The sequence below is a fragment of the Temnothorax americanus genome, unplaced genomic scaffold, assembly GCF_048541705.1.
Source record: "Temnothorax americanus isolate GAGA-0224 unplaced genomic scaffold, ASM4854170v1 Scaffold19, whole genome shotgun sequence".
Classification (NCBI taxonomy): Eukaryota; Metazoa; Arthropoda; class Insecta; order Hymenoptera; family Formicidae; genus Temnothorax; species Temnothorax americanus.
In genome coordinates, this window is record NW_027509329.1 from 2055504 (window position 1) to 2080669 (window position 25166).

Sequence of the window (25166 nt, forward strand, 5' to 3'; positions counted from 1 at the left end):
AGCTTGCAAGCTCAGGGCATCTAGTGGAGCAGGTTCAAACTCGCTTTCGGGAGATAAAACAGCTCCTTCGTGGAGCACTTGGACTATGCGACCGCGCGACGATCAATAGTCCCCCCCTCTTCCACCCCCTTGCGAAAAGCTGGGGTTCAATTACTCGAGGCGTCTTTCCGCGTAAACTTCGGGGGGGGGGGGGGAGGGAGGAAGACCGGTTTCGGGAGAGAGGAAAAAGCGCTTCGCGCGTTGAGGATGTAGCAGATACAACGAAATTACTGGAACTTACCTTTCTGATAAGCTCCCCGACCATGCCGTCCCAACCGCCGGGAACGTCCGGGTTCTCCGTTCCGTGTTTTCTGTCCTTCACGATCCGTAGCTCGTCTGAAAATTTGTAAGAAAGTACTTTACGGAGCGCGCGAAACAGCATTTCTTCCGCGGAACTTTTTCCATTATCGATTCCGCGCGCGGAAGAGGCTTCGTTACGTCTTTTAAGGCACTTGTCAAGGGTGGGGCTGACTTCGGCGAATTTTCGCTCATGATAAAAGTAATTCTTGCGCTTGAATTATTAATTCTTGTGCGAGTTAAATGAAAGTCGTTAGAATTAATAATTAAAAATTACTCGCGGAAGCGTACGCCCGCGCCGCCCGGAGGGAAGCGCCGAAACAAAGACTGAGGGGTCTCTTTCTTCTCTTTCTCTTTATCATTGTTCTATTATATCAAGTAGACATTAAGTAAATTTCAAGGAAATAAGTGTTTTGTATTAAATTTTTAATTTAATATCTTATTATAATATCGGGTGTTTTTGCTTCGAATGTAAATCTATTAAATATTTTGGATTTTAATACAGTCATGTCTGTGTTAGAATCAATTTAAACGCACGGTTTTCGTGTGGATATTAGTGCAATTTTTGAAAGAGATGTCAATATTTGTCATAAACTTACATGATATGCCCAACTTCTTCGCGATGAGATCAGCTAAATCTTTGCAGTATCCTTCATATCCGTCATTTCCGATTAATACTTCACCCGTGTCCGACACCTTTTTCATTATGTAAGGCTCCTCCTATCAATCAAAATTACCACGTTGTTGTTTCACAATTGATCTCAGCCGTGCACGCGAGTTTCATATAATATTTTACATAAACACACAATTTTAGGTTCTTACCATTATCGTAGTAATGATGTAAGTTTTATTCTTTTCGATTTCATGCGGACGAAGTCGCACGTATTTCACGGCTATTGCTTGAAAACCAGCCTCGTCGGTCCATTCGGCAACCTGCAACAATAAATTACGTGATTTTCTAAATGTAATATTTTAGACACGTCGCGCAAAAAGAGAGTTTTAAATGTAATATATGAAGGCAAAATAAGAGCATTATATACAGCTGGTCGAGATAAAAACGGATTACTTAAATAATTTACATACATAAAATTTTGTTTCAAATTGTAGACATATTAATTAATAGAATTAAATATTATATATTATAGATTTTTCAAGTAAACTCACTTTCACCATAGCGCTGTTGACAGTCATCTCGACAACGTGAAGCGTATAATTCTGTCGTCGGCCATCGTCGTTGAACCGTATCTCTCCTGTCAACCCTTCGATCTCGACCTGTATGTACGTAAATAAATTCTAATAGCACACATTTCATGTGTTGCTGTAATAAGATTTTCTAATATTCTTATTTGCTATCACGTAGCTTCACAAAAATAAAAGAAAGCTATAACGCAGATTATTATATATTCTTTGAATATTTCGAAAAAGTGGCAAAATTTATATTTCAAAAATGTAAATTATAAATATTAAATACACATAAAAATAAACAATATTTCTATAGTTTTTAAATGATTATCAGTAATTTATGATAATAAAAAGAGAAAAATTCTTGATTAAGAATGATTAAATTTAAAAATAATTAAGTTTAATATTTAATGTAAGAACGGTATTGTTATTAGAACAAGCTATAAAATATCATCATCCATCGGAATTTGTCGCAGAAAACATTTTGATGTTAAATCTTTCACTATGTTTTCTCGTTGCCAACAAGTTCAATCTTGACATGATAAATTGTCAAACGGTAGCGGATTAAAAGGCAAAAAAAGTTACGAGAGTAACGGCATGTATATACGTAAGAGCGGAATGACGGAGGACTATTTGACGCGAACGCAGGAATTCCGCTAGAGTCGGAATAACCGCCAATTACTGTCAAGAGCAGAGATACGTCGAGGAGGGTCCGTGGCAATTTCGGTCGCCACGGTATTTCGCAACACATTGAGTACCCCTGTCCTCTGGATCGCGCGTCTCCGGAATTTGAAAATAAATTACCTAGGTCTGCGACCAATGCGCGATTATACGCATTATTGAAGTATAAATTTGCATGGTACAACAATGTGTTTATAATAATAAACGCCCATCGAATCAAAAATTGACAACAGAAATTTAAAATTTAATGTGCAGTGAGATTAACGCTATTTTACCCATTTACTTAATTCAATACGCAGTGTCAAATAATTGAAATAATGCAAAATTCATGCGTAAAATTATGAAAAATTATAAATAGATAATAATACGTTTATATATGCATTTATATATTTGAACTTAATCCGTAATAATTCTAGAAATGTTACATGTGTGTGCTATTGCGTTATTTTTGCTAATGAAATATTTATTTACCTTTCTTAAAAGTCTGGAGATTTTGTCGCCGTGTTCCCATGGAGTGACCCAGCCGCGATTGTGATAGCAGTCTAAAGGCTTAGTTCCGTTCACGGGCTGATTGCTGCTCGTCGTCACTCGTCTCATATTATTTTTGTCGTTCCTCTTTCTCAGATACTTGTGGAAGGCTTCAACCAGGACGAACACGGCGTCGTACATCAGAGCGGCTTGTGCCTAATTTTCATACACGTGCGCGATGAATTAATTCACACACTTTCTATACGCGCGCAAATGCAAGAAATCAATTCTTTTACAATTTTATTCGTCTCGCCCCGTTTGTCGTGCCGTGACGTGCCGATTTTCGAAATCCGAAAGTAAGAATTTAGTATGAAAAAGATTTTTCCGACTTCTACGTTCTTGCGGTGGACTCTATCGTGAGTTCAAGAGTGAGATTCGTCGTCACGTTGTGGCGTACGTAAATTCACAGAGACAAGAGTACCTCGGGCACTTCGCCAGTGTTGGAAAACCACGTTTGGTGCTCGCTGAATATAACGATCGGGCACGATAATCGTTGCATCAGATTGCATGCGGCCTGTCTCCGAGAGAGCTTTCAGATCCATAGTGTCCCACACAACTTTACCCCGAAATCCCGTTGGTGGTGTATCCATTTTAGGGATTATATTCGCCACTTCTTGTGGCACGAAAATCATGCAAATCGCAGCAAAAACGGTCGTAGCACATTCCTTAATATTACAAGTTAAATTCGTAGTGTCAAATTATACTCAACAATTTGAGAGTCATTTTTAACTGTGCCTATAGGTCATCACTGCTCCTACTCAATATGTCGTTAAAATTTAACTAGAACAGTGTTAATTCAACTAAACCATTGAAATTAACATAATACTGTTTTGTGTTAAAATAACCGACACACATATTGTAGTTAAAAATCACAAAATGTTATTTGACTTAAGTTATTTAACTTTTATTGGTTAAAATTTCATCCTTTAATATCTAACAGTGCATGATTTTACGCGATCATAAATTAAATTAACAAATAAATGTATAATAATGAGTCAATTATGATATAAGCGTCAATTTATAGAGGCAAATAAAATGTGGCAAATAAACAAAATCTCATTTCTAATAGAAAATTATAGATTGACGTTATTTTTTAAATAACACTATAACTCTATATATCAATATTTTTAAATAAATGTAATAAAATAGATAAGTATTGTAATTTTGTAATTAATATTTTTTTTAGCTCGATTATAATCTAGTTTCACGTTAAATGCACTCAGTAATCTATTTTAGTCTGATTTAGTTTAAATGTCATGTTACTATAGCTATTATCGGACGAAAAAATTGCGTGTTTATATTGACGAAGTGTTTTGTAAAACAGGTGTGGTAAGACTAGAGAGCGATGTCGCGCATCGTTAAACTTTAGTTAGTTTTTGTTACATCCGTACAAGAAGCTGGGGGAAAAAATATCAACGCGCAGACGGAGAAAAGGTCATTAAGAGGAAAGCGAAGCACGGTCGTCCGCACGGATAGGCACGGTCGAGCGAGCGGCACTTTATAAACGCGCTGAAAAGTCCAAGTTTCTACATGCGGGTGCTGTTTAACAAGTTTGGTCTCAAGCCACCGTGCACACAAAGAGACGAGTGAGCGAACGAGACGGGGATCGCGCGTGCGAACGGGATCCGTGCGACGATTCTTGTTTGATTCTCGTTTCTCGTGCGCGAAACTTTCGTGCTGTTGTCGTCGTCGGGTACTCGAGGAAGACGGAAGAGACCCGAGGAAGTGTTCGATCCACCCGGGAGGGAATCGCCGCCCTCGGGAGGCATTCCGAGGATTTCGCACTAGGAGGGTGGTGGTTTCCCCTCTGGGCGTACAAGCCGTAAAAGCGTCGGAGAAGCCGCCGACGACGTAGGACGTGAGAAAAAGTGACGACTCGACGGGGTCTCGCAGGGGCAGGCAGCGCCTGATGATATTATACGTGAACATATACGTACGGAAATGGATTCACGACCGGCGCCTTGAGACGTGGCGGGATCCAGGCGATGCCAGGCGGCCAGGAAATCCTTGACGTGAGGTCGAGTGGCGTCCACGATGCGAAAGCCCGTGATGTTGATGGCGCCATACTCGATCACCTCGCTCTCCCATCGGTCGTCCATTATCTGATTACAGCGAAATATACGGCAGTATTGGTACACGAAGGGAATGTGTGCAGAAAGGGAGAGGGGAGAGGCGGGAATCTGCGAGATGCACGCAGGGCTATTCTTGTTCGCTTGCGTGACAAAGATCTGTGCGCCGGTCTTACAGTTTCCATTCGCAGCTTTCGGCAGCGTTCTAAAAGGAAAGGTCTATAGCTTCGCGAAAAGCGTCCGCCTGACAACGAGGTCCTTGATCTTTCGCGTCTTTAAACTCGACTCGAGAACGAGGCACTCGAGTCGCTGTAATATTATTACGGCGCGTTATTACCGCGCTTTCCTTTGTTCCCTTATGAAAAACGTAATAGGACTGACGTCTCGATTCCAACTTAGATCTTAGATCCGCCCGTATTTAATTACTCGAGCTCGAATGCAGCTACCGTCCCAGTTTTACGCTGATATTGCGTTGTTACTCCGTATTATGCGCGGCGAAAACCTCGAAACGGTGAAAAGCTCGTCGTTCGCGTTAACGCGCGGTAGTTCTTCCGAACGAAACGAGAAGGGAGACGAGGGAGGCGAGAGGAAGGTTGATACGTCTGCGCCTCGCTGCGCAGCTGTAAACGTGCATTACGCTTGCAATACGATAAGTCCAATTAAAATTGCGATGACTTATTTTCGCGGTCGTTAAACTAACGAGCAAAGTATGAAGAACAGGTTTGTTCGAGGAACACAAACCGGAAATAGCGGGCGGCATGGCACGGTGCCGGAAGAAATTATGCTTTCGAAAGCGGCATAACAATGGTCTCGTTAAAAATTGAACTAACAATATTCAGTATCTAATTGCAATGTGTTGTTATTATGTGTTATTATTGGATTTCGCCTCTCGTAGCTCGCGGCTGATCCGTCCGCTACTTTACTACTGCGCGGCCATCCACTATCATCCATCAACCGGCTGAAGATAATACATGGACGCCGTTAACGTTGTATGCGTGTTTAACTTCGTCGCGAACGAGTTCGCCACGTTACCAGTTTAATTTGCCGGTCTGATATCATCCTGTCCGCCATTGCGCAGCGTTGACTTTTGAACTTTTACATTTGCGGTCAGGGAGCGGATAAAGTTTTGTAATATCCGACATTGCTAGTTGTTCAACAACTATTAGGCTCGTATTTATTTATAACTCGCGTTTCTACTGATGAAAAACTTAGTTATAAAGAACACATAATTTTGTGGATTTATAAATATATCAGGGGAAAAGGGAGTTAAAGTAAAAAATGAAATTATATCTAAGGTTCTTTCTCTCTTTCTTTTTCTTTCTTTCTCTCTCTAACAATTGTCTCTTCGGTCGTTGAATTCTCAAGTCGATGATCGTCTCGGAAAAAAAAGAAGAAGCAGGAGGTGAGGCAAAAGACAAAGGATGCGAATGGCGGAAAGCGGGAAAATGTGCGAATCAACACGTCTGCACACCCCGGTCGCGCAACCGTTTCGAGAATGACGCGATAAATGACAATGGCGTGCCTCGTATAGGGAGACGGAACTAGATGTACAATGCAAGTATGTATATGTACAACTATCTTCTCCGTCGTCGGAGTGTAATGCCGCCTGCTCTTCCGCAGCAACTCGCTGGAAGCCGCTAAACACACACACAAGCAAACTGTCCTCTAAATTCTAAAGTACGGCGGAGACATCACCGGCGAAGATCTTGCCCCCACAACGGAGCGTTTCGTGTCAGTTTGAGCGACGGTTCTCGCTTGTTTCGAAAATTTCGCCATGGTGCGAATTAATCCCGCCATCCCTGTTATAACGCAAACGGTGTACAAGTGAGAGCACTTTCGCGCAGTAAAGCGAAAGTCACCGTTGCATACCGAATTTTCCGGCTGGAGAAGTTTAGGAATGAAAGTCACCGATATATTTAAAGTTAAATGGAAGAAATTCTTAATTAATTACAAGTTACTATACTTCGACTTATTTTAGGCTAACGTTACGTCACTATGAAACATGTAAATATGTAAATTTCATAAATAGTTAGCTTAAAATAAATAGCTCAAATCTGAATTTTTATTTCTTCCTTTTTTTTTCTTTTGCGATCCCAATTATGTTGAAGATAAAAATGTAACTTTGGTTTAATAATTATTGTTTATTTGAAGCATTAACACAGCATTTTGAAAAGACATTCCGAGCGAACAATTTATGGAAACAATATTTTTCACAATTAATACTTGGAAAAATTGACTGTGAGATGGTATACGAAAAAGATACTTAGTAATTAATATGCGGTTGAATTAAGTTCAATTCTCTCTGTTTGACTTACCAAACCACTCAGCAGATAATGATACGTCCTCTTTCCCAAGGCTACGTCTCTCACATGGCTCACAACTATATCCTTCGCCATGTCCGTTGGACAATCGAGAACGACGTATTTGTTACTCCATCTGCAACATTTTAATGACATTTACTAGAATTAGTTGTCCGAAAAGGAAAGATTCGCGAAATTTCCGATCGGGAGAGCGATGACACATAAGTCTCTTGCGCGCTGGTACGCCGCAATTCGCGCGACGCGTTAACGCGTGGCTTTGTCGCGTTTGATCGATGCGCCGCGGAGTTTCCGCGCTCATTTCGTTTGTAATAATTGGATATTGTATTGACAATTTGCAATAACGCCGTTGTTTTCGGTAACTATACTACTACGCCCGGCCAACTCGAACCACCGCGATGGCAATTACTCGCCGTTGTTGATTACTTGCATCGCGCGCAAATGCGTAGCCGCTGGTGAATTGCAGCGCGAGCATGGGAACTTGTGCTTGCGACCAGCCTTATCCGTCACACCGTTGATATACCATTTTGCAACAAAATAACAATAACTTGTGCTAAACCATAACGGCTAAATTTCTTTCCACTTCTGTTGAAGCAACAAAAACTTGAAACCCATCATCCGACAACGTAATTCTTTAAATGTAGAGTTTTAATTAAATGCAGGCAAAATTGCTTTAATTATTATTATAGGCTGTGTACTAAGACGCCACGCATTGTGGTAATATGGTTTGCAAAACTTCATTTTTTCATACATATCTGTTGAATACGCTTATAAATAGGTATAAGATAAGTTGTAGAATATTAACCGATTTTTTAAGCTTATTGTACCTCAAAACAAACCACGTAAAAACATGTGCTTCAAGCACACTGCACATAATAAAAAGAAAGATTTTAATATTCATACTTAAGAATATTAAGTGCGATCATCGGTTTCACGATATCAGTTTCCAATGAGAAGCGTCATACTTTTTACTTGTGTGCGTTGTACGTTTCAATAATAAAAAAACAACTCACCGATTAAGCTCCTCCAGGCTGCGTAGAAAATCGATCGCCTCTGACATGTTCTGTATTCTCTTGACGGTTTCGACTTGAAAGGACTCGTTGCCTGGTTTCAACCCCTGATAAATCTGTTGCAGCCTGAGCAGTCCTGAAACCCACGGGCGTTTAATTAAATTATAGGAAACGCTTATATGCGCGCTCCGCTATATTCGACATAGGCTCGACGTTGCTACTCGTCGTTGTGTGTGTGTGTGTCTCTTCCGAAAATTACATACGCACGATTGCGCGTTACATAGACCATGTCGTAATTCATTGGCAGCCTCTGTTCGGTCTGCGGTTTCTCGCGTCGTGTGAAATATTGCCTGTCTACGGGCAATGCCTCTAAGTTATAGAGAGTGTCGTAGATTGTTCGATTTGACCCGCCTCATATTTTTGGCAACGACAAAATTTAATCGCGTCATAATGCATCGTTGCAGTCGCGGCGTCGTACATATGTGAGTCGATGTTACCCGTGATATCAGAATTGTAACACTCCTCCTTTTGCAGTTGTTTCTTTATGGAATTTCTATGTAGCATTATAACAGAGTATATATATATATATATATATATATATATATATAAATTAGAAAAATGAAAAGGTCTCACAATCTTTATACGATTGATTCAAATAATTCATTACTTTTATGAATGCAATGCATTTATGCAATTCTTGAGAGATCTGTCGAATATCTTTTTAAGTGGACATGGTATTTCTCTATTTTCTGTAATCTCCCTTAATTTCTATGTCTTTAATATCGATCAAATCTTCTCGTACAACTTAAGAAATGGACTGCATTGGAAACGAAGGAAAGTATAAGTCGCTCGAAATATGAAATATTCATACGTTTTATATGTGTAATAGATCTTGAATTTCTAATGCAGATATATTCACATAAATCGCTAACTCCGCGAATCTGTACATATATTCGCCGTCTCTATATACCGATTCAAATATCCACGCATCTCCAAATGTATGTAATCACGCAAAATATATGCATATTGCGTATCTGTAGTTTCTGGCAAATACACTATTCGAATTATATGCAGTATGTTATCGTGAGATACGATCAAATACCAGTATGTGCTCGCGCATACGCGCAGTATACGAGGAACGCGCACCGGGAACGAGCTTCGGGAGGCAGGGGCAGGGGTAGATTCTGATCGGACGTCTCGTAAATTCGTATGGAGGAATCTATGGCGGTTACAAAATAGAGAAGCGCCATTTAATCGAGCTCATTGCACCGCGAGAACCGCGCCGACGTCTTAACCGCCCGCCGCGGCCGCCGCGTGCGCGCATTTCGGGTCATTCGCCCCGGCATAACAACGCACTTGACCTCCCCCGAACTCGTCGTTACTTTTACGATCGCGGCCAGCCGGCGTAAGTTACGGCGGCGTATTGCACGACGCGGACGTGTGGTGTGGTGAGTTACGGCGTAAGGAATTTTTGCCGGCGGTTCCGCGTCGCGGTCGCGCGATGAAAACATCGCAAGCTCGCGGGGGAAAAAAATTGGCAAGACGCGGAACGGTGCTTCCGAATATCGTGCGGCGGAGATTGGAAGAAGAACAGCTTTGAAAGAGGGGAGGGAATTCTCAGATGGGGAGAGAAATATGAAGGCTTCGCTATATATACGTTTCTTAAATGTATGTGTATTTCGCGAGGGGTGATATTTGCTGCACGAGAAAGAGTGATCGGAATGGAAAATACATCGTTTTGAATTTAAAATCGCAAAAACGTTTAATATAAGAACGATTCTCAGTCTGATATACTCGGGGAAGGAAAACATTTTATTAAAAACATTATAAATAAAAAACATTTTTCTCTTTTTGATGTTACAAAACAGGGAAAAATGGGACAAAAAGCTCTCAATTATTTATTTTTATATTTTAAATCTCGATGTAGCTCTCGATATTTAAATTAAAGGATTTGTTCGCGTAATAACATGAAAAAAAAAGAACGTGATAGGAAAGAGGACGGAAAGCAATACAGTTTAATGGGACGCCGGATGCAGGAAACATGGTGTTAGAACGCGAAACGTATCTGGTCCTATCGCTATATTTTTTCTGCCGTCAGGCACGAGAAAGATGACCAGGTTAACGAGCGCGAATCTGAAACTGCGCGCGTATACATACATGTCCGTTCGAGCGTTGCAAAAGAGCTTGACATTTCGATGAGTGCTATTGGTTTCTCGCGAACGCCATTCCTATACTTCAATTCCAATCCTTTTACCGCATTTTTCTTTCGGCGATGACTCTGATACGGTCACCGGCGACGTCTAATTCGAAAATCGCTTTCTTTCCGTCTGGCTGCGTCTTATAATTACTCTATAGAAAGTTTAGAAAATGAAAAAATATGAATCCAGCGAGGCAAGTATGTTTTTTTTATCATTTATGAATTGAATATCGTGCTTTAAAAAATAAAAGCATGAAAATGAAATTCTCAAAGATAATATTCTGAATTAAATCACGCTCTCGATTTACTCTCGGTTATGTCATGGTGAATTATTTTTCTTTGGACATTCTAACGAGAGATTTCCAACAAAGCTCCGAGAATCGAAGCAAAAACGATCGCGCGATGTCAGAATTTGACTGCGCCGGATTAACATGACGAACTGTCACGACGCGCCTGTATCGAGCGCACGATCTGCCGTAGCGACGTAACGGGAGTTTTTAATTACGAATTTTACATTATCTCGTCAAATTTCAATATCAGATTTCTTTGCATCCCGTAAATCCGCGTCGCGGCGAACCCGCGGCTCATTGAACGCACAATTTACCTGACGTGCCACCGAAAACACACATGTATAAGCTACCTCGTTACGGTTCCGCATGTGTGATCCCTTTAGTCATTACAGTCGAGTCGTAGCAAATACAAGAGACGTCGATAATCGCGAAGTTGCCTTTGAAGCCACGATGCTCGTTTGTAAAGCGTATGCGTACCTGTGCACAATATCCATATCATCGGGAGGTATGGATCTGTGTACATACAGAGTAAATAATAATTTTGAAATTTCAGAGAACTCGTGTCGAGGCGAGGCTTTGATGTGTCGTACGTTTCGTTAGTGCAATTACGATTTCAACAGACGTGTCTGTAAACACAGCATGCTCTTGTGAGTTTAGGAGATGATTGCATTAGGAATCTCATTTAACTTTTTATATAGTCGTATAGCGTAAAAAGCACGAATGTAATTCCTTGACCAAAATGACGTTGTACTGGAAAGTTGTATTTCGGATTGCAAGCATTTAATGATACAGAGAAATGTATGTGCCACACCCATGCACAGTTTCTATTTCTCGGAAGATTAAATATATCCGCGCGAATGAATTGCATTGAATGCAGTAGTAACGTAAGTTCTAATTTTTTTTCGTTTGTGTCTGCTCGAAATTATCCTACGTTGTTACCTACAAAAAAAAAAGAATTGAATATCCATGATAAACTTTGATTTCTGTCACTACACTGCCCAACAATTTATGTGTAATTCCATTCCTTTTCATCTCTCGAGATATTCTTTCTTTTCCTTTAAAAAAAAATACTTCGATTATGATTTAATTTATATTTTTTGTGCAATATAAAATGCTCGATATTTGTAGTTTCAAGATCAGGCGCTTGGATCGTGGAATCTCATACATTCGTATAAAAAGAAATTGACTCGATGCCATCGCGAATACGCGTGAAGCCATGACAAGACACGCAATCCAATTGTGCCCGGTGACATTCAATATATTCCGAATCACGAAGCGACCTACCGACTTCCGTGTCCCATTTGCAGCTACGGAACGACTAATTATCGACGCGTCGCCGACATCGATCGGCAGGTACAGAAAGCTAAAGGAGAACGGACTTGGATGCCGGCGTCACGGCTGCAATATATTTGCGAGTGGTACGCGAACAATGTGTTCTCTTTCTCTCTTTTTTTTTGCAGATGGGAGATAATTTAAAAACATCCCTCCCCTCCCTATAGCCAGTGCCCTATCGCAGAGCGCTTTATTATGTTTTAATTAAATTGATGTTGCAGGTAAACAAATTGTAAACTCTATGAATCTTGTATAACTTGAAATATTGTGTTTATTAGTCTTTCTGATATTAAATTGCGGCAATCGGTAATTTTGTAATATTTTTTATTTTAATTGAATCTCTCGATGTTCTCTTTTTAACGTTTACTTCGCAAACTCTGACGCACCAATTTGTTTAAATTAATTTTTTCTGGACAACCGGTTCGCGCGCGCTCGTGAACTGAGGAACTAATTGCGAAACACGATCTTCATGAAAGTTCGTTCGAACTGTAGTTTTATGAATTGGTATATGATTGGACTTGGGAGCGTTTAATAGTCTTCATTTAATTTGAATTTCCTAGCATTTACTGTATGTAATGCGGAAATAATGACGCTGATTATTACGAGAGTGCAAATACTGTCTATTTCCAGTTGTCTGATAGACAAATGAATAGAAGCTTAACAGGAAAATGGAAATTCGTGTACTAATTAAAGGTTGGCTTAACGTATGTGCATGCTTCAATCAGCCCAAGCCGATTAAAATTTGAAATTTCTCTTCGTTTTATTGGTAAAATGGGGCAATTAGGAGGAATAAATTGTGTTATAAAGCAAATTAAATTTAGGAATATATTATGACGCCGAAAAAGTTAATTCAAACATTATTAATATACATATATACGCAAGATACACATTTACATATTTATTATTGAATATATTTCATGTATGTTTAAGATGGAAAAATTGTAAAATGGTATGAGTTTCGCAACTCCAACAACATTGATTAATAATTCTTGTTTATTTTTGTTTACCTTCGTTAATTTCTATTGAACCTGTTGTTTATTCGTTAACTGAATTTTAAAGTTTATCGACTGAATAGAGATTTTAATACAAAAGAAAAGCTTTTTCTTTGAAAAGGTATAACCGGTTAAGGTTTCTCCGCGCATCGGATCGTTGTTGAAGGAGCTTGTGATCGAGGATTTTCTCCTTCGGAGCGTTCCTCTGAGACTGTTGTAGCCAATAAATGCTTCAATAACCTTTTTATTCGATAACTATAATGTTCGCAGGCGTGATATGTTGTTAAGTGCGATGCTGCTGGGACAAACACACCCGCCGTTCCTCCCTCTCTCGTCTATTTCTCGTAACTTATTTTCGTCTGACTTACACTAAATAGGAGTCGGAACTGCTTTCTGGGACGGGTGGATGCCTCAAGGAGCAGTTCAGCAACCCGCACTGCTGCACCGCTTTCCAACTTCGACGCAAGCTTTTTTTTGCGCGGTCTTCGGTTCTGTTCTTCGCAATTAGCGTCGTTCTCATCGCATCAATCGCGATCGCGATCTTATTTTTATACGCGGAAAAACCACCAATGAAATTATAGACTTTTATATACGGTTGTACAATACAATAAAACACAACTGTATCATAATACAATCAGTTTTATAAAATATATCGCAAATGAGTTAATCGTTTCTTATATAATCACCATTAAATCTTTTTCCTCGAACCGTCAGTATTGTTTTCGTCGCGAGAATCAGCGGTGCGTAAAACGGTGAAACGGAATATTCCGATAAACATCTCGTAAACGATGCTGGCTAGATTCAGACGTGTGAAATTTACTTCGTTAACGTGTTGCCAATTTATTGTATTTTTATAACGCACGGAAGCGGAACGTATAAAATGTAGGGATCGAGATGTTACCCCACGCTAATATCTTGGCATTGCGAAGTCGCGTGTAACTCGTCGACGACGTCTCTCTACGTGCAGACGCGAACGCAACCATCCGCGATTGCATAGACGTCCCCCGGGCAGGCACGCGGAGTTAGGTCTGGTACGGTGTGCGAGCAATCCCGTCTGTGCATCCCTCGTACCGGCGGATGGCCAGCGGTTTCTCTCGTGTCGCGTACTTCCAGACGAAAATGCCGCCGAGACTGCTGGAAACTAACGTCGCGATGGGCGAAACAAGCAACGCCGCCGCCGCCATTCCCCGCGACGCGACGGGGGATCGACCGATGTCTGATTGTATCTATGTACGACGGGTTCTGTTCTGTGCTTAAAGCGAAAGACGTCTTGTTACGCGCGACGAAAGCGGAATAAAAGTCTCTCCTTCCGTACCGGGTGCCTTGCGAAAACTTTCTGTTAAGCGGCAATTTCTGCGCTCACGGCAGCTTTATATCAAACGTCAAACGACAGCTTTCGCGATCTTTAATGTTCGGCATTAAATATTCTGTCGATCAAAATTCAAATGGAAATTTCGTCAAAGATAATTAATAGAGGGGTTGATTATTATGTACCCCTCGTCCACAAATAATTATTATCGCACTCATTTATCGTGTTGCATATAATATCGCACTACGGTGAATTTTCTTTTCGTTAAATTCTGCTTGCTGTTTTCTAAAAATAAAACGGAAGTCTCGTGGAACACCCCGTATGAAGTAGCTCGCGAGGCGTAGAAATACCACGATGCACCTATACGTGCAACTCGATTTTATCAAACGATCCTTCGTGCGATCGTGAGTAAAATTTTAAACGAAAACCCGTCTTCCTCCTCGTGACCGGTGTATTTCAGGCAAGCTGTATCAGAAGTCTCTGGAGGCGTATAGGCTCACCTAATACGATAAGCCTGAAATATATCGATCGTCAATTAAACGTGTGTAAGTCCTTATTCCTTATGGAGTTGTTGAAATTTTGTGGCCGAGAGTGACGAGCCAGTGTGTTCGCTTTTAAATTGAGCTATTTAGACAGGTATTTGTTGATCTTCTATAGTTCAAGGCGCCATAAAGGCGTAACAAATTATCTATTCTTGCGTTCTAATTAACAACGTGATCAAACGTATAAAATTATACATAATATTTCAATATATATACATGAATTCAACGAGTCGCGCGTAAACAAGAAAACATCTTATGACGTCGCTCGAAATGTTGGAAGCTAATGCCATGACTGTCCAAACGTTTCCACTTGCTGCTAAAATGCGTCTATTAAGAATATTATTATCATCCAATTACATTATCCGGTTTGAGAGATACTTATAATGTCAAAGGTAGTCAATAATGGCGAATTATATAAAGGTAATAATAACATCGCAAAATATATAACCAAGATTTTTTTTAGTACATTATCATTTAGTATAGAATTTACTATATCTTATCGTTATACATACTTACACATGTGTAAATATAATTTTTAATATTTTTTATCTTTTATCTATATAATATTGATTTAAATAGACATATTGCAGCCTCGTAGAATAATTTAAATGGAAGATATTGTAGGAGCAAAGAAGAGAGCAATTTTTAAATGCGACATCTGTGCCTTCTCCCCCACATCTGATGGTAACAGTATTTTAATTTATTAGCTTAACAGGATGAGATACGAGCAAGGTTATCCATGTAATTATATTTAGAATCACTTAGAATTTAGGAATCACTTAGGATATACTCAGGAATACACTAAAACGATTTTAACAAATGTCGTCGAGCGTTCGAGTAGATTTCCACCTTGAAACGGAACGTCTGATTAAGGTCTGTCTCCATATCTTAACCGCGACGGACGGTTTGAGGTAACATCTGCGGCAGGCACGTCACCTCAAGAGAGATCCCGACGAGTCCGTCGGCCCGGAATAACGGAGGTCTGATTAGCGTGTCCTATCACGTAATCGTCCTGGAGGCAATCTCTAATACCTTCGTCTGTGTTCTTAATCTCGCGCACCGTTCGCCTTAAAACTGAGCGCCATTAGTTGCGGGGACGGAGACTGACGGATGAACGGAAGGAAAGAAAGCCAACGCGGGAGGAACCTTCGGCTTCTTCTCTTTTTTTTTCTTCCATATTTTTGTCCCGATTACGACGGCGAATCCGCGACATCGGTGCAGAAACTTCGGGGAAAAACAGCGACCGGCACACAGATACCGCTTCCATTTCAAAGTGTAGTACTGGATTTCTTTTACTTAGGTCGAAACCGGAACTACCCAAAGTAAAAATAAATATAAATTCACGACCTACGTAAAGTAATAATTTAAAACTTTGCAGAGAGAAAGATAGACTGAAAATCTATTCACGTAATTTAATAAATCGCAATCCCTTAAGGTGTTTTTTTATTATTATTACAACGTATGTTGTTATTCATCATTGCCGCGCGAATCGACAGCCATCATTATTAATGACTAGTTCTAACGCATGAGTGATATCTCATTATGGAGCGCAGAATGCAGGATGCAGGATGCAATGCTTTATCGCTTCTCTCACTATGATCAAAACATTCTGTCATCGAGACAGCAAACAAGTGGGAAATGGTTCGTTGCATTTAGGCAAGTGCGTCAGTTACACAGGAAAAAAAAAGAAAGGGATGCACCATTGAAGAGCTTCCCGCGTCCGTAACACAGTTTCAATATATTTCCCGTGTTTCGAATTTTTTAAAACTTTTCCAAGTTTTCAGAAAGCGAATTTTCGAATCGTCATATATGCTGATTTTTTTCCCCTCCCGGTTTTCCTCAGGGTGCGCATACCAAACCTTTTTTTTTTTTTATCAATCTGACCGAGTGTGTATTCGAATAGCCGAAAGCCGGTCTCTGCGAAACAACTGGCGGGAAGTGGCGGGGCCGGGTATATAGTATCGACGGCTCTTGAACGAGTGGCTGTATTTCGTTCGTTTGAAAATTGCGAGCGGGGTATCGGTTTGAGTGCCGTCACCGGTCTGTCGCGCGGCGCGCGATCGATCACCATCCGGTCGGCTCGTTCGCATCCGCGATAAAGATGCCCGTGCGGAGCAAAGTGGTAGCAGGTGTCGGCGTGCGTTGGCGTCCACCTGCACATCGCGCGACCGACTAGCCGAGCTTATTATCCCGCCGCCTCCATGCCGTGCGCCCGTTTGAAACGAGACGCCGCGCGATAAACCGCAAACCGCACAACCGCACGCTTTTCCAGCATCGTTTTAATTAGCATCGAACTTAAGTCGCGCGGGCGCGCGCGATAATTCTTGCTAATACCGCGCGGAAAGAAAAGACGGAAAAATAAAGCTGTAAGTCGCGGGATCGACCGGCAGGTGAATCGCGCGAAAGAATGAGAGCGTGAAGGCGCGGTGGTTTTTCTTTTCTGCACGTGTGCTACTCCTGTATTTCTCAACAGGATCGCCTTCCGCCATAGAATCGCTTTTCGCGACGTTCATTATGGAACTTCGTTCTTGATGGCGCGCTACAAATATTTACGTCCACCGCGTGCGCGCTCCCGCCGCAATCGCCGAGTTTGCGGGGTAATTGGAATAGAACCGCGAAAACTTTCGCGCAAATGTTAACGCCGGACTTCGAGCACGGTCACTCCGCGCGCGCCGGATTGCTCGCGGAAATGCGCGCATTATAAATCATCATGCAAATTTCTCAAATTATAGTTGTTTGTTCGTAGAAATATTCAAGACCAAGCACTATGGCCGGAGCATTCGCATTTTGACAGTATATACGCGCTATAATGGGAGATTTTATTCGTACGTTATGAAATTGTAACGTATACAATTTAAATATTTTGTAAATATTTTCATATTTTTAATGGGCCAATTGCGGCGCAAACGAGGGATCAAGATTTTTGGTAAAAATTATAAAAAAATTCGTTGAAAAGGTTGAAAAGCTTCTTGATTATTTGTGATAAAAAAGAAAATATTAATTTTGCAATGCGTATTCCCTCTACACACTATTTACGATATATCTTTACAGGAAGTTTTAACGTTGTAAAGTTTTTATAGACTTTTCTGAATTTTTGCTTGTTTTTAATCACAAACTTATCGGAAAAGTAATGTCAAATGGATCAATACGTGTATTTCTTAGTACTTGGGAAAAATTGCGCAAAGTTTACTACAGTTTGTATATCTTTTCGAGACTCGCGTTCTTACGATCTATATAAACGTTAAGTTGCGGCCATAATCGTTAGTAAGGGTTGAACGATATAAAGTGACTTTCCCAATTCTTCAGCAGTTCAGCTCAACGGGATATCCCTTCGCTATTACGTATCTCATTTAATTTACGGACCGGCGACAATGGTTGAGCGTATATCGAGTGATTAAGCCCGTCGATTTCTCAGATCGTTTTTTCCACGAAATGAGCTGGCTGATTTTTCAACGACACGCAAGTGCTGATAAACTCGATCGACTCAGGAGAAGTGTCGCTCTCTTTTCGGAATCGCTATCCGCTTCTCGCTGCCGGTAATGGAAATTATGCGGGGCGGCTTTTCGATTTCCATTCCGAATATAATATACACCGGCGGCATATATGCGCCGTCCCGCGTGCCGAGAATTTTGCGATTCAACGTAACGCGCCGTCAATGCTCGATATTTATCGCCGGGCGTCAGCCCGACGCTCTTATAAAATAAAATTCCGATACGTTTTGCTCCCTTTTCCACCTTCTCCCTCTCTCCCTCCGCATCAGGCTGCCCTGAATTCCGCGCGTTCCGACAATGCTCGAATCCACCTCGTAAACTGGCAACGCCCGACGCAACATTAAACGTCAATTTAGTTCGTAAACTAATTCGCGCGGCGAAATTCGTTGGATGTACAACGCGGATCTGGTCGCGTCGGAAATGCACGTTGCTTTGTACACGGGCGTCGAGCTTTAAGTTCTCACTCAGATGAATTAGAATTAAATTGGATTTAGTAAGAAATATATGGACGTATGTGTGTGTGTGTGTGCGTGCGTGTTAATGGAGTATCTCTGCCGCGCGTGTAAAACTCGCGCGTTTTCACGAATGACGTTGGCGCGGGCGGTATGAGGCGGCTCAAAGAGAGGCGATTTTCAACGCGAAATTCACTTCTCCAAATTTTGCTGCAGCTGGCTATAATTGCCGACGGGATAGGGTCGGCTGCGTCCGCGCGCGGCATTCATCACGCTCTTTTTTCGCGGTTATTTCCACCGGGATGGCTTATCCGCATTTTCGTTATCGTATATACGATGAATACCGGGAACACGCGAATACCGTGTGTCTCTCCGCATTTTGTACCCCGTAGCGCCACGCGGAAATTAACCGTACGATCACCCCGGCCAATCCCAAACGAATGTAAAAGCTGCGGTCTGGGTCTGAATTTCAAATATTAATGATCAACTTTCTCTATTTTCCCCGCGTCGAAGCTGCTTGTTAGCGGATCATGTTTGCACTATCATTGCATATGTCCACCGCATCGCGTACATATTTGGCTCTCAATTAAACGCAGGAAATCGCATGTTAAGGTGCGCGCGTCAAAAGTGGACCGGGCAAATACGTCAATTAAATATCAAAATCTGTATTTGCCCATGATGATGATGATGATTCCTATTTTTAAAACCAGCAACAAATAGTAGTTAAAATTTAGTTGCAATAATGGTTGCATTTAGCCACCTATATTAAATATACGGCGCAATTTATTACATTCCATTTCAAATAGAATGCAATTCGATTGTTCCGAAAATTTGGCTTTCGAAATACGGCCATTTTCAGTTGTGAAATATTGATCGCTAATTTCTATAAGCGCAAGAATCTCGGTTCGTTCAGAGTTATATTATGGTTGGCACGCAGTCGCGTATATTCTAATAAATCATTAAAATAGAGGATGAGAGATCGAAACGGGAATTATAATATTGTTTATTATAACCATCAGTTAAATCAATCATTCTTTTACCGATTTATTATGCCATGCCACTGCGAATGATTTGAAACCGCAATGTCCCGTGTGAAACGTCAGGTGCAACGTTAAACGCGGTGAGAACACGCTACGCGCCACGACCGGGCAACCTCGTTGCCCGCAACCGAACCGCATCCACTCATTCTAATTTTCTTTATGGTCGTTCGCGATCGGCGGTATGTGGACGCGCGCGATTTGATCGGGGCGTGCCGCGCGTTCCGCGCGAAAATTCGCCACTCGGCGGCCACGCAGCGTCGGGCGGCGCCGAATTTTCAATGAGCCCCTCCCCCCCTCTCCCTTTTTTTCCCCCGAAACGCGAAACCGAATTCCGACTATCATGTAATCAGTTTTCCTACCCCGCTTTAACGCACGGCCGACATCGACAAGCGCGAGCGGCGCGGCAACGGTCGTTTCGGGCGAAACGCGCGGGGAATTAGTGCCGTTAAGCCGCACGGTAATCACGGTGTATCGGTGTCACGTTTGCAAACGTTGAACATGCGCGGCGCAACACCACGGAAAAGAATATAAATTCCGTACCTCCGCAAACGTTTATAATGTGTAATTAGAGCCCGCGTTGTGCGGCCGGAATCGGCGCGGCGCGGCGCGGCGCGGCGATCGGGCCCGCCGCTTAAAACATATGTATATACGCACCAGGCGGGCTCGAATAACGCATTAACATTTTGCCGTCCGAAACTCGCTCGTCCAATTATGGGACAATCGACACATCGAATATCGAATCACGGGGATATCCAACGAGAACCTTGTTATCTGCAGGGTATCAGGTATCATTGCCTTCCGCGATATTAGCGGGATATTTTTTTTTTTGACGGGCAACCTTGTTAACGCTCGTGGAGTATAGTGTCCCGCGTCATAGCGGGAATCGTGTTACCCGTGAAACGTAATTCGTTGAACGGTAAAGTTGGCGCACGCATGATGAAACGTGAGCCCCGATATATATATTGCCGCGCGTTTTCTCGCGCCCGTCACCGAATTTTTGTTTATCGCGCCGCGCCGTTCGCGATACGGCGCGCTGCGGACACGGACGGCGCGGCGGCGCGACTCTCAAACGGTCGTCATTTCCGAAAATAATTTAATCGACAGGTTGTCGATACGGAAATCGTCGCGACGCAGCTGCGTCGCGTGCCTTGTTTCTCTTGTCACACGTTTTTGAGCGGCACAATTGTAACACGGCAAATTGAAACGGGATGGATCGGCGTCGATACACCTCTCTCCTCTCTCTCTCTCTCTCTCTCTCTCTCTCTCTCTCTCTCTCTCTCTCTTCCTCTATACATCGTCCGTTTCAGGGACTCGAAGGACAACCGGAGGCTGGATTAAACCCCGTTAAGCCTGAGTTAAACGTCATCATAGCCGGCCATTATTGCGGTCCGCTTAGCGTCGCTCAGTGAAGGTAAATAAAATATTCCGTGCCAGCTGGGATTATTCGACCGTAGAAATTAATTCTGCTCTTGCCGGGGAGTTTATCGGTAGGGCACGAAGTCATCGTGCCCTACCGAACGAGTCGCGTAGAGTCTCGCGTCGCAGCCTAGCATCGAGAAGTTATCTTAATGGAAAAGTTTCGGGTCGTTCTCTCTCTCCGCCGATTGACGCAACAGTTAATTGAATGTACGACCAATTATGGGGAATATTGCCTTCTAGAGGCGCGCGCGGTCTGTTCGTGAGACAGAAAATAACGGTGAATTATTGAGAAACTGTAGGGGGAGACCGTAATTCCATTGTTGTTCCAAATTGTCGGCTACTATTACGGGACGAATGGCACACGGAGAGAACGCGGCACTACCTCGGATAACTATCGCGATTGCTAATTGTTAATAGCTGCAATTATCGCTCGGTTTATCGTCAATTTTCCGAACGTTCGCCGCGATTAATGATCGGCACGAATTATTTACTGCGACGCGCAAAAAAATGTTTGGACATATCAAAGTGTCCGTACGGAGACAAGCGGTCAAACAAATAATTGCGTGTGTCACGGTGCACCGTGGCCGTATATAATTACGGCCGCGTAACTCGGCGTTCGCTGTTAACTCTGACGGCGTTATTAATTAAAAATTCATCTGAGCCGGCCACGTCATGTGCAATTAACAAATTCCTCATACGCAGAGTTGCGCGGCGCTTTTCCATATCCGCACACATGGACCAAACGAGCAGGGACCTCTGCGACTGAGATTGGATAACTTCTCTCGCATCTCGATGATCATGCGGAAAGTTAATTCAACAGAGCGTCGCATGAATTTCCGCATGCGACCTGTATCTATACTGTAAAGTGCGTATACGTATAACGCGATTGTATTTCAGAAAATACGGAAAGCAAACGGATTACGCGCGAAAACGTTGACCTCCGCAGGCGTTTGATCGCGCGCGCGTGTGCATTCGTACATTCGCGATAATTGCAACGCGAGATCATTCGCTGCATATATATTATAATTCCACTGAGAATTCCGTAACTGGTGCGCACATGGTGAACGTCGTGTTCGATTCTCTCGTATACGGTCACGTCGTCAGAATGCAGGTCCGCATGGGCGCGCATGGTCACGTATAGGCGACGCACGGAATCTCTCGGTGCGAAATGTCCGAGCGAAGAAAGGCGACGGTCGAGGCACGTCGACCCGAGGCAAGCAATTTTTCTGCGCGACTCTTTGTGTTTCCGCTCAATTGCCGGCGTTACGTCGTCGCGTCGGCGGAGGTCGAACTGAAGGGCCGCGGGCGGACACGGATGCGGATTGCGGGACACGCGTAATATTCATGTTTTTAAGTGCCGCGCGTGTGTACAATTTAAAAGGTTACGACGAGCTCCAGAGAACTTCCGCAAGTTACGAAAGATGCGATTAGACGAGACTGATGACGAGATAGGAAAAGTCACATGATGAAAAATCGATGAGGTTAACAAGATAACAAGATAAAATTACGCTGGAAATGTATAGAACGACGTGTCGAGGACATCTCACAGATATTTCCGAGTCCATGGAAAATGATTGCCTTAGGTTACAGTCACTTTACGGCAAAGTAAGATAATGATACCAATTGGTTTCATACACACATATATATAGCTTCCAGAAGACGCGGATGTGTAAAATTCACTTGTATAGCTTATGTCGTGAACGAGCCGAACAGAACGTACAATAAAAATTACATTATATTTTATTACGTAATTTCTTTCAGCGGAACTAAAAGAAGCCAGTTATTTTATAAGAGGTTTAATAAATGATTTTATACAAAAATAAGGTGTGACTATTTTATTTTATTTTATTTTTTTTTACGTTTTATACAGTGTTCACTTTTATTCTGAATATTCAACACAATATGTAGACAAATAATTTTAATTAAAAATTTAATTCCAATATTTTTAGACACAGTTGTAGGCAAATAATTTTAATTCAAAATTTAATTCAAATATTTTTAGACACTCACGCGCACAATATGTGGACAATTTTACAAATTATTTGCTTAATAAAGAGTTGTCCCATTATATATTCAATTAATTACGTCGCTTGCTCGCGCGGCGACGAGCAAAACGTAACAATTTGCTCGTCAACGTGACAGGAATTACCGATTGTACAAGTGTCGACGGTGTGCCGACTAATTTCTAACACGTACACGCGCTCCGTCTTCATTTTTCGTTGTAACTGCGGCAGCGACTCCGAAGGATGCGACTTGTGATAGTCGTAGTAGAGCTCGACGTTGATATCTTCGTCGCATTAGTTTTATGCTTTCCGAGCGGCCGCATGTGAATATCGCGCATTGTTGAAAAATTAATATAATTTCAGAAAATATGTGAATTAAATGCTCATCGGGCTTAATATAACGTACATTTGCGATATTATATTCGGTGTTAACATGATGCCATGCTTTATTACGGTTTCTTTGTATGGTATTTAAAACTAAAAAGCGGCACGTATCTTCCGTCGTGATATTAAATTTTGTTTTCAATTTGATATAAAATGGTCTTAATTTGTCGCGCAGAATGTTAGATTGAACTTTTGAAAGCTGGGATAAAAATGTTTATACTGATTTCGGAAAATCCACGCGCGTGTATTGCGGAGGGGGCTTAATCCGTTCACCCGTTTACCGCAGTAATAACTGGCTACGTCGGAATATTTTGCCCGTGTCGACGTGCCTGTTTTTTTAGTTAATTCAATTTATTTACTACGCAGAAAATGAAACAATCGTAAAATATCCGTTATATATCTCTGTGATTAAATTCGTATAGTTTAAACCGAGTGCTTCGGATTAGCTCGGTAAAGTGCAGTCTTACCCCAAAATCCGGTTGTATTCCAGTTGATAATTTATGTAAGCTGAAACCTCGCCCTTAGTTGCCAGCTCGAACATATGCCCAGGACTGTTTTCATGAAGTAAATAATGAAACATTCCTTACATAAACAAGCTGTAAACAAACATACCCAAAACACGCGGATTGCGCTCTCTATCAAGATCATATTCTCGTAATACACTCACAAGCTGTAATTCTATGTTTATGTAATATGTCGTATATCATGAAATGCAGACTACTGAGTGCGTTTGAGAATTTATTTCAGAATAATATTTACCTATAAAATACCTGATACTACTTGTCACTGTGTGATATTTTAACTAGAAAAATGTACAACAATAATAACGTTGTTCCTTGACGTCGCGTTATAAATTAAATTGATGCCTCAAGGTTCTTTTTGAGTTATCATTAACTGATGTCAGTTATAAATACAGAAAACGAAAATTTTCCATTTTCATATTATATCTCGGACGCATATCCGAGTGTATTTGTCTGAGAATATTTCAACTTTGTTTGGATTAGTAGTTAATGTGCCGCGAATGAATTATGCTCCAATATAATACAGTAGTTATAAGTAATTATTTGAGTTATTCACAGATACACATGTTCTATTTAGTATTATTTGGGACTCATTAGACTCTAATAGAACTCGCTCTTTTTTCTTAATGCTTTTCTTTGGGGAAAAAAAAAAAATTTTTTTTGACGGATAAAAAGCGCATTATTGAAAGTTAATTTGCCTGCATCAACATATTATTTACTGCTTGACACATCAAATTATGCATTTAAAGAATCGACGTGAAAAATAATGCAAAATATAGAATCTTGATAGTGTTTTACTTTTTCAAAAAGATTCTGGCATATTATAAAAAATTGTAAATATCATTTATTGTTATTCATAATGTTCCTTTTTAATAAACTACATATTTTTATAGTCCTTCTTATGTCAACTTTTTATTTGCCAACGGAGAATAACGGTTATAGCACGGTGCAGTACACAGAAGATTATTTTAAGCGAAGTTACACCGTCCTGCGGACGGGCTATTAGACTACAAACCGCGAGTGAAGGTGGTCGAACCCTCTCGAATGCCGGTGTCTTGCCGGCAGTGGTC

At 41.4% G+C, this 25166-nt stretch overlaps 1 protein-coding gene across 5 annotated transcripts in view; it reads right to left on the minus strand.

Moving 5' to 3' along the window:
• Glurib (Glutamate receptor IB) overlaps positions 1-25166 on the minus strand; it is a 232281-nt gene that overhangs the window by 12542 nt on the left and 194573 nt on the right. For all 5 annotated transcript variants that reach the window (XM_077404496.1, XM_077404493.1, XM_077404492.1 and 2 more), the window contains 8 exons: positions 8128-8260; positions 7112-7232; positions 4665-4829; positions 2671-2883; positions 1501-1608; positions 1159-1269; positions 936-1056; positions 281-375 (listed from right to left, as the gene is read on the minus strand). In XM_077404496.1, coding sequence (XP_077260622.1) covers positions 281-375; positions 936-1056; positions 1159-1269; positions 1501-1608; positions 2671-2883; positions 4665-4829; positions 7112-7232; positions 8128-8260 — 1067 coding nt within the window. The remainder of the gene's footprint in view (positions 1-280; positions 376-935; positions 1057-1158; positions 1270-1500; positions 1609-2670; positions 2884-4664; positions 4830-7111; positions 7233-8127; positions 8261-25166) is intronic.